We start from the raw sequence: 13206 nt of genomic DNA on the forward strand, positions 1-13206 counted from the left end.
TGACTTCAAACAAACCCAAAGACAAAGAGAGAGAGCATTTGCATTTTGCTCTCCATTCCTGAGAGAACCAAGTTCAGATAAAGACAGAGCAGCATGGACAGGATGAGACAAGAAAGGAAATCTTAGATGGTACTACTACACTACTCTGATGAGGTCTGTGCTATAAATGAAACTCAGATTCATAAAATCAAGTTAAAAATGATTTGATATTACAGCAAACCCACAGCCGGTGTGTGAGCACAGGAGCACAGCAAACAGAGCTGTTGCTAATTTCATGCAAATCTTTTTTTTTTTTTGCATATTTTTTATGAAAAATGTAATACATGGCACCAGAAACATTACTAACATTTACAGCTGTCAGTGTCAGTCGATTCAAATATTTGACTGAGATTAATCACATAATTTAATTCTGATTTAATTTAATTGTTAAGTCTGAGATAACATTCTGATGATTTTTTCACACAAAACAGAATGAAACAGTTAGAGTGTAATGGCAAACGTAATAAATATGTTAAATGTGTTTAAAATATATATATATATATATATATATATATATATATATATATATATATATATACTGTAGATAATGGAATGCGTTAACATGTTAATTTTGACAGCTGTAGTAAAATTCATTAAAATTCAGGCAGGGAAAATTAATAATAATTATTAAAATAAAATTATGACATGATATTTTAGGGAGTGGTGTTCAATCAGACTTTCAATTTTTACCTGGTCGTGATATCTAGGGACCAGAACATCATAGGGACCTTGGGGTGGGCTCTTTTCACTTGAGCCGAAAGCAACCACCTAGAAGACCCTTGAAATGCTCGAGCAACCAATCATAAGAAAGAGAGAAGGAGGTCTGTGGTGATGACTGCAGTCTGTTACTGCTATATACTGTATGAAGCCCCCACACTTCTGCATTCATAATTCTGAGATGCTGACTGAGTGGGGGATGATCTTGGGGATGGACAAATATAGTATGTCCATGATTCACACTGGTCTTGAGTGGGCCCTCTCCTCTATCCTCTGGTTTGTGAGTGGTGTTCATTACCTGTACAGATGAAAGCCTGACATCATGTTGAGGTTTCCCCTCATGATCGATCCACTCATTCTATCATCATCTATCTACAGGGTCGAACCCAGTGTCCAAGCTTTGGAAGAAGAAGCAAATGGAGACCTACAACTGCTGAGCTACTCCCTCTGTTCCTCTCCTCCTCCTTTTTTTCCTCACCTTTTTTCTTCTTACTGAGAGGAGATGAGCTCAGAAGAGAAAACTTCCACCATGTCCCAGAAGATCTCCTCTCCATCTCACAGCAATAGTAGTTCCTCCTCCAAACATGAAAGCAGACAGGTGAGTGTCTGTTTGATTTGACAGTTAATCACCTAATTTGTCTGCGAAATATTGCACTGTAAAACTGTAGGTCAGGTAACCTTAAAAATGTACTTCATGTACAGTAGTAACATCTACTGTAAATTAACTGGTTTTATTCAAGTAAAAAATATAATTTAATATGATTTACCTGACTTTTAAGTTGATTAAGGTTAATTTGTAAGGGTTAGTCATGTTTTTTGTCTGATCATTAATGATGTTTACTAAAGAATTGTTTTTTTTTTTTTTAAGAAATTGTGACCTCAGATATACACTTTCCTTTATACATTCATATACATTTTATTGATGTTGATTAAAAAAACAAGTGATTCGTCAACTACCTAAATATTAGTACAGGTTTAAATATAGCAGATATGTGACTGTTGTAGAACCTCATGTTCTGTTTATAATTCACAGTTCTCAGGGTGACAAGTTTCAATTAACTTTCCTTAATACATTTCATACAATACAAAAAAGTTTCGAACAAAATTAAGCCATATTACTGACATTAATCACAGCGGAACCTTTAACATATAAATGTTTATTCCTCAAATTGAGTTTCTTTGCAATTTTTTCCAAGGAAGATGAAAAATGGTCTTTATGAATGATATCAGTGGACTAGACAAATAGTTTTTGGACTTAAACCAAAATTGTCTTAGCTACTCCTGTTTGCTTTATCTTCATCAGTCCCATTACCCACTCTGCTGAAACACAGGATTAATCTCTCTTCTCTGTGATGACAGTGTGGGGAAAAAATAATATCACAGGCCTATGAAATGAGCCTTAAGCTCCAGATAAATAAAGTCCTTCATTTTTTATTTTGTATTCATTTATTGCCATCCTTAAACACTTCCTGTTGTAATGTGAAATGATTATTGCCATATGAATCATAATTTCTCTAATCTCAACTGCAGAAGTGGCCTGTTGCTAATATTTATGTCCTGTAAAGAACATAAATATTATCTTGAAATTAAGGATACAAATATTTCTTTAATCATTCTTGTTTTATGCAAGTCTGTTTCTTTTGTGTATAAACATAATACTGTATATCTGGAATTTTCCACAAATAAGGTACTGCATAGGGTCTAAAACGTTTTTCTTTTTCAACAAATGGTCAGTCAAAGGAGCTGCTTAACCTTTAGAAAATGTTGATTGTCAGGATGTCAAAGCCAATTAAAATTTTTTAATATGAGGTTTGCAATTTTTGCAACTCGCTGTTACCAAAATTTGGGACATATCTGAATACAGTGTAAAACCTTGATTTTTTTGTTTTAGCAAGAAACATCAAATAAACATACTTTAAATAAACAGACAAAATGTATCAAATAAAATAAAAAATAAACCAGAATTATATTATTTACCTCTCTTCCCACCATGCTCCAGAAATGGTCCAATGTTTGTACAGACATTTAATGTGTTTTAAACTAGCTACTTTTAATTCTACGAAAAGTTAATATTATTTTAAGTTAATATAAGTTCATATTATGTTCAATGATAGTTTATTTATTTAATAGATTTCACTACCAAAAAAATCGGTTTTGTGCCTCTAATGCTTTTTAAAATGTCATGGGACCATGGCACACTACATTTGTGGAAAGTGCCATCTGTCTGTGTCTGTACTGTTTGTACACCTGCATGTGTGTTTGTTGGTATCCTCTGAGCTCTGGAGGGTGGGTTGGCGTCCTTCTCCTTAGATGAACAGGCTGGCCTGATTATGGGACTCTAATCTCTAATCTCATCATTGGGAAGCATTATAAAGCTCATTACTCCTCCTAAAATGAGATACGTATGTTTCACAGTTCGGATGGCAGATGTTATTGTCATTACCAGCAGCATTATGAAGTATAGTGTTTGACTACTGCAGAAATCCCATCCAGTGATCAGGTGCCCGCTTCTTACAAATAGGGATATGGATCTGGAACTGCTACTCAGGATTTATTAATATGTTCGCACTTAAATGTATTCTAAATATAAGCTAAAATTCAAAACCAACTAAAAACCACACTTACGCAAAATCACAGCCTCCCACAGCATTTAAAACATGCAATGGAATAAGATTAAATGTTTATATATATATATATATATATATATATATATATATATATATATATATATATATATATATATATATATATATTATTTTTAGAAAAATGAACAACTAAGTGACCCTACAATAAGTTGTACTTCTTTAAGAGGACCTAAAATTATGTGCATTATAGCTCGATCTGAGATTAAAATGCACAAAGATGCAGCCAATTTCACATCTTTAAGGAAAAGTTTTTGCAGAAAGTGATGAATCACTGTACATGAGAGGTTGTGCAGGAAACCCTTATATGGACATTGCTTGTGCATGCTTTATGCAAATTACTGTGGGGAAGTGCTCCTCATTTAGAATAATCCGGCTTCAGCAACATTAGAACGAAGGAAAGAAATTTATGTACTCAACGGTTGTGAAAATTTTTCTGCGCTCAAAAATACACAGCTTGTATGCATTTATTAAAGAATGAGACTGTCATGGGAGGATTCAGCCCCGGTTTGTTATGTGTGTCTTCGCTCGTGTTGTTGCAGGTGTGGCATTAATTACGCGGCCTTATTACCAGGATCGTTCTCGTGTGCTGTGCTTTTTGTTCTCTCTCATGCTCATGTTTATTTCTTGTTTTTTAGTTGGATTTACCTTTACCTGTTTTCCTATGCTCCAGTCTAATATCTCTCTCAGTACTCTCTGCATTTGGTCTTCTCTGCCTTCATCATCCCACCTCACTGCAGTCATTGCCTGCCAAGCTTCATCGTCATCATCATCATCTTCGCCATTGGACTTCTGTTGCTGTTTTTCGCCTGCTGTGTTTACCACTCAATTATTCATTAAATATAATTTGAACTGTTACCTGCATCTGGGTCCTCTATTTATCCTGACATAACGATCCGAGCATTATCATGGACCCAGCAGGACTCGCCGAAATCCAGCAGTTCCTCACTCATCAGGATTCCCGTCTCGCTCAGCAAGAGGAGGTTGCGAGATCCACCGGGTGAGCAATCGAAGCTTTGGCAGCGCAATTCACCGAGCTCTCCTCCCTCGTCCAGCGACTGTTGTCTCAAGATGAGTCCCCTGTGCCCACACCACCATTGCCGCCCCCGCCGGAGTCAGCACCACCCACTGCTTTACAATCTGAACCTCTGATTAACCCTCCAGCATCCTATTCAGGTGAGCCTAACTTTTGCAGAGCTTTTTTATCTCAGTGCTCTCTGGCTTTATCTCTGACTTTCCTTGTAGCTGTCTGCATTTCCCACTGAGCAATCCAAGGTGGCTTATGTTATTTCACTGCTGACTGGTCGGGCATGTCTGTGGGGAACGGCAGTGTGGGAACAGAAACATCCATGTTGCGCCTCATTCCAGCCCTCCGCTGATGAACTCCGGAAGGTCTTAGATCGTGCAGCGCATGGCAGAGAGGCAGCACATGCTTTAGCCGAACTTCACCAAGGAACGCTATCAGTATCAGAGTATTCCATCGAGTTTCGGATGCTTACAGCTAGTTGCAACTGGAACGAGGAGGCGCAGTGGGACTTATTCCTGCATGGGTTGGCTGACCGCATCGAGGACGAGATCTATGCTCTGGATCTACCCAAGGATTTAGATGAACTGGTTGATCTTGCTATTCGAGTGGACACATGTCTTCAGTATCGCTCGCGTCTAGGATCCACAGGGGAGTTTTGAGTCAGGTTGCGGTCAGCCAGTCATCAGAGGGAGAACCCATGCAGGTGGGCAGAGCTCGGTTGTCCCGGGAGGAGAAGAACCGCCGACGCACACAAGGTCTGTGTCTCTACTGTGGATCTCCAGGTCATCAAGCATGTTCCTGTCCTGTAAAAGAGAGAGCCCCTCAGTAGTTCAGAGGTTACTGGTGGGTAGTTCATTTCTACAGAAATCTTCATCTTCCACTCTCCTCCCGGTACGACTGCAGTGGGGTTCTCTTCAACACTCCTGTCAAGCCCTAGTCGACTCCGGTGCTGAAGCCAACCTCACTGACGCTTCTCTGGTCAAGGCTCTCAAGATCCCCACATCTACACTCAATGTCAAGATTCCGGTCAATACTCTATGCAACACTCAACTTACGGAAATAACTCACTGCACCACCACCTGAAACCTCATTGTCTCCGGTAATCATTCTGAACTCACCTCATTTTACATCATTGACTCTCCACTCACCCCAGTTGTCCTAGGACATTAATGGTTATCCACACACAATCCTCACATTAGCTGGTCTGGCAGCACGATTTTGGCTTGGAGTACTTTCTGTCATGCTTCTTGTCTTTTGTCTGCGCCTTCCCCTGTTTCTTGTTCTGTGTTGCAGGATGAACCGGTGGATGTTTCCAGAGTTCCCATGGAGTACTACAACCTGAGAGGGGTGTTCAGTAAGTCTCGGGCTGCATCTCTTCCTCCTCATCGTCCCTATGATTATGCTATTGAGCTTAAATCAGGTATGTTTCCCCCCAAGTGTGGTTTATACTCGCTCTTGGCTCCTGTAAGGGAGGCCATGGACAAATACATTTATGATTCTCTGGCAGCCAAGATCATTCGACCCTTTTCTTCGCCAGCAGGTGCGGGGTTCTTTCTCGTGGAAAAGAAGGTTGGTTCCCTTCGGCCCTGTATTGACTGTCGGAGACTGAATGACATCACCAGTAAGAACACCTACCCTTTGCCGTTGATGTCATCAGCCTTCGAGGGTCTGTGGAGTACGAACTTTTTCACGAAATTGGACCTTGCAATGCTTATCATCTGGTCCGCATCAGAGAGGGCGATGAGTGGGAGACTGCTTTTAACACCCCTAGGGGGCACTTTGAGTATCTGGTGATGCATTTCGGCTTAGCCAACGACCCCACAGTCTTCCAGGCATTAGTCAATGACGTGCTGAGAGATATGATTGATCAGTTCATTTTTGTCTACCTGGATGACATTCTGATTTTTTTCTCATTCTCTCCAGGAACATGTTCAGCACGTCAGACGAGTGCTCCAACGGCTGCTAGAGAATGGGCTTTTTGTCAAGGCCAAGAAGTGCGAGTTCCACGCTCGATCGGTAACCTTTCTGGGATTCATCGTGTCACTGGAGGGGATTCAGGTAGACCCAGCTAAGATTAAGGCTGTGGTAGATTGGCCAACCCCGTATTCTTGCAAGGTCCTGCAAAGATTCTTGGGTTTCGCCAATTTTTACCGCCGTTATATTCGCAATTACAGCCAACTAGCCGTGCCTCTGATGGACCTTACCTCCACCAAGACCTGAGTTTCGCTGGTCCAAGGAGGCTGACCTGGCCTTCTCCAAACTCAAGGGCCACTTTGTTTCGGCCTCCATTCTCGTTACCCCGACCCATCTCGTCAGTTTGTTGTGGAGGTAGATGCGTCAGATGTGGGGGTAGGTGCGGTACTCTCCTAACGGAGTCCCTCCGATGACAAGATGCATCCATGGGCCTTTTTCTCCCATCGTTTGTCCCCTGCTGAACGAAATTATGACACTTGTAATCGTGAGTTGCTGGCTATCAAGTTAGCCTTGGAGGAGTGGCGCCATTGGTTAGAGGGGTCTGGGGTACCTTTCATTGTCTGGGCCGATCATAAAAATCTTGAGTACATTCACTCTGCCAAACGTCTGAACTCCAGGCAAGCTCGGTGGGCTCTTTAATTCGGGCGCTTTAATTTTTCCATCTCTTATCGTCCTGGTTCCAAAAACATCAAACCAGACGCCTTGTCTCGTATTTTTGATCATTCCGAGGGACCAATCTCTCCGGAACCTATCGTCCCTACCAAGTTGGTGGTGGCGGCAGTGTCCTGGGAGATTGAGTCAAAGGTCCGCACGGCCTTACAAGAGGTAAGGCCACTGCTTAAAACCCTACCGGGCCGTTTGTTTGTGCCAGAGTCTGTCCATCCAGATGTTATCTGTTGGTGTCATTCCTCCAAAGTAGCCTGTCACCCTGGAGTTGGGCGCACCATGGCTCTGGTCAGACAGAGATTTTGGTGGTCATGCATGTCCCGTGATGTTCGTCAGTTCGTGGTCGCCTGTTCGGTCTGTGTTTGTTCTAAGACTTCCAGTTTGCCCCCAGTGGGACTTCTTCAGCCACTGTCGGTGTCTTCGAGACCCTGGTCCCATATTGCCCTCAATTTTGTTACTGCCCTCCCTCTCTCCCAGGGATTTACAGTCGTCTTGACCGTAGTGGACCAGTTCTCGAAGGCAGCACATTTCATTCCTCTACCCAAATTACCTTCTGCTAGACAGCGACTGCTGTCGTTGACCACGTCTTTCAAATTCATGGCCTACCGACAGACGTGGTCTCTGACAGGGGGCCCCAATTTGTTTCCAAATTTTGGAAGGAGTTTTGTAGATTACTGGGGGCTACTGTCAGTCTTACCTCTGGGTTCCATCCTCAGAGCAATGGGCAGGCTGAGCGAGCGAATCAGGACCTGGAGATAACTTTGTTTTGGCTTCCCACAACCCCTATTCTTGGAGTCAGCAACTTGCATGGGTGGAGTACGCACACAACTTTTTGCCAGTTTCATCCACGGGCCTATCTCAGTTTCAGACTAGTTTAGGTTACCAGCCACCCCTATTTCCAGCACTGGAACCCGAAGTTGCGGTCCCCTCTGCCCATATGTTCATCCAGAGGTGCCGTCACACCTGGAAGAGAGCCAGACAGACTCTCATCCAGGTGGGACGCCGCACTAAGGCCCAAGCCGATCGCCACCAGTCTAAGCCTCGGGTCTACGTAGTAGGTCAAAAAGTGTGGCTTTCTTCTAAGGATATTCCTTTGCGTTCCATCTCCAATAAACTCACTCCCAAATGTATTGGCACATTCCCTATTACCAAGATCCTTAGCCCGGTAACAGTCCGTCTAAAATTGCCTCCAGCGTACAGGAGGGTCCACCCCAATATCCACATCTCTAAAATTAAGCCTGTTTTTACTGTCCGGTAAATCCGCCCATTCCCGTTCCTCCACCGCCGCATCTCGTAGATGGGGTTCCAGTATTTCGTGGACTGGGAAGGTTACGGTCCGGAGGAGAGATGTTGTTGCGGGTGTTAATTGCATGCCGGCGTTGCTCAGCAACGCTTATTACCAGCCGCAGCCTGATTAACGTGACACGTGCACACTATCTCCTTTCCCCATTATAAGCAGCCCTTTGTGTGAGTTGTGTTTGTCAGATTGTTCTCGTGTGCTGTGCTTTTTGTTCTCTCTCATGCTCATGTTTATTTCTTTTTTTTGTAATTAACATTTTTTATTGATTCAAAGAGAAAGCACAACAGAGAAAAACACAACATGTACACACCGAATCAACATTTAACTTTTAACACTCATTAACATCCCTACCCAAACACCAACCCCACCCTACCCCAAAAAACACCCCTGTTGTCACATAAAATAATACACACACACAAACAATAAAATAAGAAAATAAAAATAAATAAAAAATAAAATATATAATAAATATACATAATTAAACTAATCATCTTCCTCCTCATCCCTTCCCCTAGAGTCCTCCAAAACTGCCAAATACCTACCTCACTTCCTGAAAAATAAGTCCTCCTGCCCCAGCCTTCTATCTATCATCCTCTCATAAGCCGCCACCCTCCCCATCTCCTCACACCACTCCGGAAATGGTGGCGCTCCGTCTGACTTCCATCCCCTTAAAATAACTTGTCTACCGATCATCACGCCAGTCAGAACCTAAGTTTTTATATGTTTGTCGCCCGAATTTATAAATTCCCCATCATCCAAAATGCAAAGTCTGGGGCAAAGCAAAACCCGAGTGCCCAGAACGTCATGCAAACAATTCTGAATCTTTAACCAAAAATCTTGGATCTTAACGCATCCCCAAAAAACATGGGTTATGTCTCCAACTTGTGATTGGCATCACCAGCATGTGGGTGTGTCTTTAAGACCAAGCCTATATAATGTAGAGGGGGTCCAAAAAAATCTTTGTAAAATCTTAAATTGCATAAGGCGAACCCTTGCATCCCTAGATGCCAACTTGACATTTTTCAGAATCTTAGTCCACACTCCATCCTCCAATACCAAATTCAAATCAAATAATTTCTTAATAGAAGTTAAAGCTCCATCCCCCATACTCTGAATTAACAGGGAGTAGTACACTGTTGCCTCATGACCTTTTCCAAAAGCCGCAATCACCTCTCCCAAAGCATCTGCCACCTCAGGGGGGTGTGTGCTACTCCCAAAAATAGTACAAAGCAGGTGGCGCAATTGTAAATACCTATAAAACTGAGGTCTGGGGATCCCAAAATGTTGGACCAAGTTTTCAAATGATCTCAACACTCCACTTTCATATAGGTCACCGAGTGTAGCAACCCCCCTCACAATCCACTCTGGCCAGCAGAAAGGGGACTTGCCAATACATAGTCTTGGGTTCTGCCATATGCTCGAGGCAACATTTAAATAAGTGTCCAATTTAAACAATCTGGACACTTTAGTCCATACTGAGTGTAAATGCGAAATAACGGGATGTAACTTAACTGTTCCAATTAGTATGATAGAGATGCTTTGTAATGGCGAAATAGGGGCAAGAACTGCCTGTTCAATAACAAACCAGGGAGGGTCTCTCTCAGGTGGAAGTGACCAATGAGCCAAATGTCTGAGACTGAATGCATAGTAATAAAACAAAATCTTGGGTAGGCCTAGCCCACTTTTGTCAATCGGCCTATGTAACTTATTAAAATGCAATCTGGGATAATTACCATTCCAAATGAAGGACTTCGCTATGCTATCGAATTGCTTGAAATAAGAGAGGGGGACATCTACAGGCAAGGACTGTAGCATACAATTGTATTTTGGAATACAATTCATTTTAATAACATTAACCTTTCCAATCATCGATAAATGTAATGAAGCCTACCTGCCCACATCGCTCGAAAATCTTTTTATTAAAGGGTCAAAATTGACACTAACTAAATCAGACAAATTTGCTGGGAATAAAATCCCCAAATGCTTAATGCCCCGTTTGGGCCATTGGAAGGCGCCCGGCTGGAAAGCCGTAACAGGACAGTATGCTGTCAGAGCCAAAGCTTCGGATTTAGACCAGTTGCATTTGTATCCTGAGAACTTAGAAAATGAATTAATAATTCTGTGTAGGCAAGGCATAGATCTAGTGGGGTCGGAGACAAATAATAAAATATCATCTGCATAAAGAAAAAAGCTTATGCGCCATACCTCACACCATCACCCCTGGAAAATCATCCTCCTTTCTTATCGCGGCTGCTAATGGTTCCAGGGCAAGACAGAACAGTAATGGGGAAAGAGGGCAACACTGCCGGGGGCCCCTATCCAGAGTAAAATAATCTGAAATTAATCCATTTGTTTGTACCGCCGCTACAGGGTGTCTATAAAGTAACTTAATCCATCCAATAAACGTACTCCCAAACCCATACATTTCCAAAATCTTAAAAAGATAATCCCATTCTACCATATCAAAACCCTTTTCGGCATGAAGTGAGATGGCAGCGACCGGAGTCTGATTATTCGCTACTGACCACACGATATTGATGAAACACCTAATGTTATCAGAAGAGCTGCGGCCCCGAATAAACCTCACCTGATCTATATGTATAAGAGATGTCATAACTTAATCGATTAGCCAAAATTTTTGACAATATTTTAACGTCTAGCTGGATCAGGGAAATTGGATGGTGACTCTTACACTCGCTTGGATCTTTGTCCTTTTTAAGAATCAGACTGATCCGGGCTTGCATCATGGTTGGCGGAAGCTTTCCATTCTTTAATGATTTCGTATAAACTTCTAACAAATGTGGATCCAGTTCTGTAGCATGAGATCTAAAAAATTCAGCAGCAAAGCCATCTGGCCCCGGAACCTTGCCTGTAGGCAGGGCCTTAATGACCTCGTCAAGCTCCTCCAAGTTTATCTCAGAATCAAGAGAATTTTTTTGCTCAGTCGTCAATTTAGGGAGTTCTAAAGGTTCCACAAAGTTTCTAATATCTTCATCAGTAGATGAAGATGTGGAACTGTAAAGATCAAGACTCTTTAAAAGCATTATTAATATCAGTGGCTGAGGTAAATATTTCACCATCAGCGGATTTCACTGAGGGAATGGTAGAAAAAGACTCTCTCTGCTTTATATATCTAGCCAAAAGTTTTCCTGCTTTGTCCCTGACTCAAAGTATGACTGTCTTGCCCTAAACAACCAAAATTCCTCCTTCCGTGACAAAATAGTATTATATCTGTATTTCAATCGAGTCAATTCTCTGAGGCCATCAGATGACATTCGGTGCTTCAGCTCTGCCTCGGCACTTTTAATATTCCCTTCCAACTCCACGAGTTCTCATGCTTTGGATAATTTGATGAATGAGGCATACTGTATGATCTGACCCCTAAGAACCGCCTTAAGTGCCTCCCAAGCCATGCCCACAGAAGATACTGAGGACCAGTTGGTCTCCATATAAACATTGATTTCAGCCTTTAACATTTGTTGTAATTCAGGATTTTGCAAAAGGTATACAATAAAGCGGCAACTATATGATTTCTTTTTCTCCATATGTGGCAACACCTTTAAACTCACCAGGGCGTGATCTGAGACTAAGATGTAACCAATTGAGCAGTCAACAACAGATGAGGGACTTAGATATATATAAAAAAATTAAAATAATCTATTCTAGAATAAATCTTATGGACTGATGAAAAAAATTATAGTCCGTACTAGATGGGTTAAAAAGTCTCCAAATATCTGCAAGACCAAGATTTTTACACATCCTGAGAAGCGTCAGTGTTGCTCTAGGGGGATTACACACTTTTGCTTCACTATGATCAAGGACTGAGTCCATCAATAGATTAAAGTCTCCTCCCAACATAATATCATGAGGGGTGCCAACGGTTTGCAACATCCCTTCAAGATCTATAAAAAAAGCTCTGATCATCAGCGCTAGGTGCGTAAATATTAGCCAAAATCAACCTTTGCCCCTGAATTTCTGCTAAAACAATAATGACTCTTCCTAATTTATCTTTACTCCATTTGAGACATTTGAATTGTAGATGTTTACTTATCAATGTAATGACTCCCCTGCTCTTACTTGAGCCAGCACTAAAGAAAACATGTCCACCCCATATCTTCCCATATTTTTCAGCTTCCTGTGGGGAAAGATGCATTCCTTGAAGAAACACTATATCATATTTCTTACGCTTAAGAAAATAAATAACCTTCCTTTTTTATGGGGTGCCCCAACCCATTTACATTCCACGTGGAGAAAGACAATGCACTCATATTAACATTTGACATTTTGACATATTAGAAAAAATGTATTGTGTGTCAAAAACAAGATTATAAAGACCACATTCCCCATTAGTGCAACAATCAAGAACTTCCCCCCGAACCAAACAGACAGAACCCATGCATGACAGCGCCATCCGGCATACATCCCTCTAAACTCAAACAGTCCATGTACGCCTATGAGAGTCCCCTCAAAAACGTTGCCATCGGATTGCTCAAGTCCGGTGTTTCTATACAAATTTTGTGAGGCATAATTACATAACAGAAAATACTCTGTAAAACAAACTCCAGCCAATAGGCAGAATAAACACAAAGAACATGTAGATTCATTCACAGAAATATCTCGAAGGTGTGTTCCTCCACAAAACAAGCTCCAGCCTCTAGCGGAACCAGCACAAAAAAATAAAAATAAAGAGAAAAAAAAGGGCCGTTCAGTTTCCTCGGACAGTCAAACAAATGTTCAGCCTGTTGTTCATGAGTGCAGCAGATGTCCTAATCCTTCCAACGGCCTGCACAAAATACTCCACAAAACAAACTCCAGCCAATAGGAGGCATAAACACAAAGAA

At 41.6% G+C, this 13206-nt stretch overlaps 1 protein-coding gene across 1 annotated transcript in view; it reads left to right on the forward strand.

The window, feature by feature from the left end:
• Positions 1-1250: 1250 nt before the first annotated feature.
• Positions 1251-13206, forward strand: part of LOC127453824 (oxysterol-binding protein-related protein 3-like) — a 66679-nt gene continuing 54723 nt past the window's right edge. The window contains exons 1-5 of the mRNA XM_051720524.1: positions 1251-1354; positions 4072-5524; positions 5719-5845; positions 5966-5994; positions 6349-6483. Of these exons, the coding sequence (XP_051576484.1) occupies positions 5749-5845; positions 5966-5994; positions 6349-6483 (261 nt within the window). The 5' untranslated portion in view covers positions 1251-1354; positions 4072-5524; positions 5719-5748. The remainder of the gene's footprint in view (positions 1355-4071; positions 5525-5718; positions 5846-5965; positions 5995-6348; positions 6484-13206) is intronic.

This window comes from Myxocyprinus asiaticus, chromosome 16 (genome assembly GCF_019703515.2).
Source record: "Myxocyprinus asiaticus isolate MX2 ecotype Aquarium Trade chromosome 16, UBuf_Myxa_2, whole genome shotgun sequence".
NCBI lineage: Eukaryota > Metazoa > Chordata > Actinopteri > Cypriniformes > Catostomidae > Myxocyprinus > Myxocyprinus asiaticus.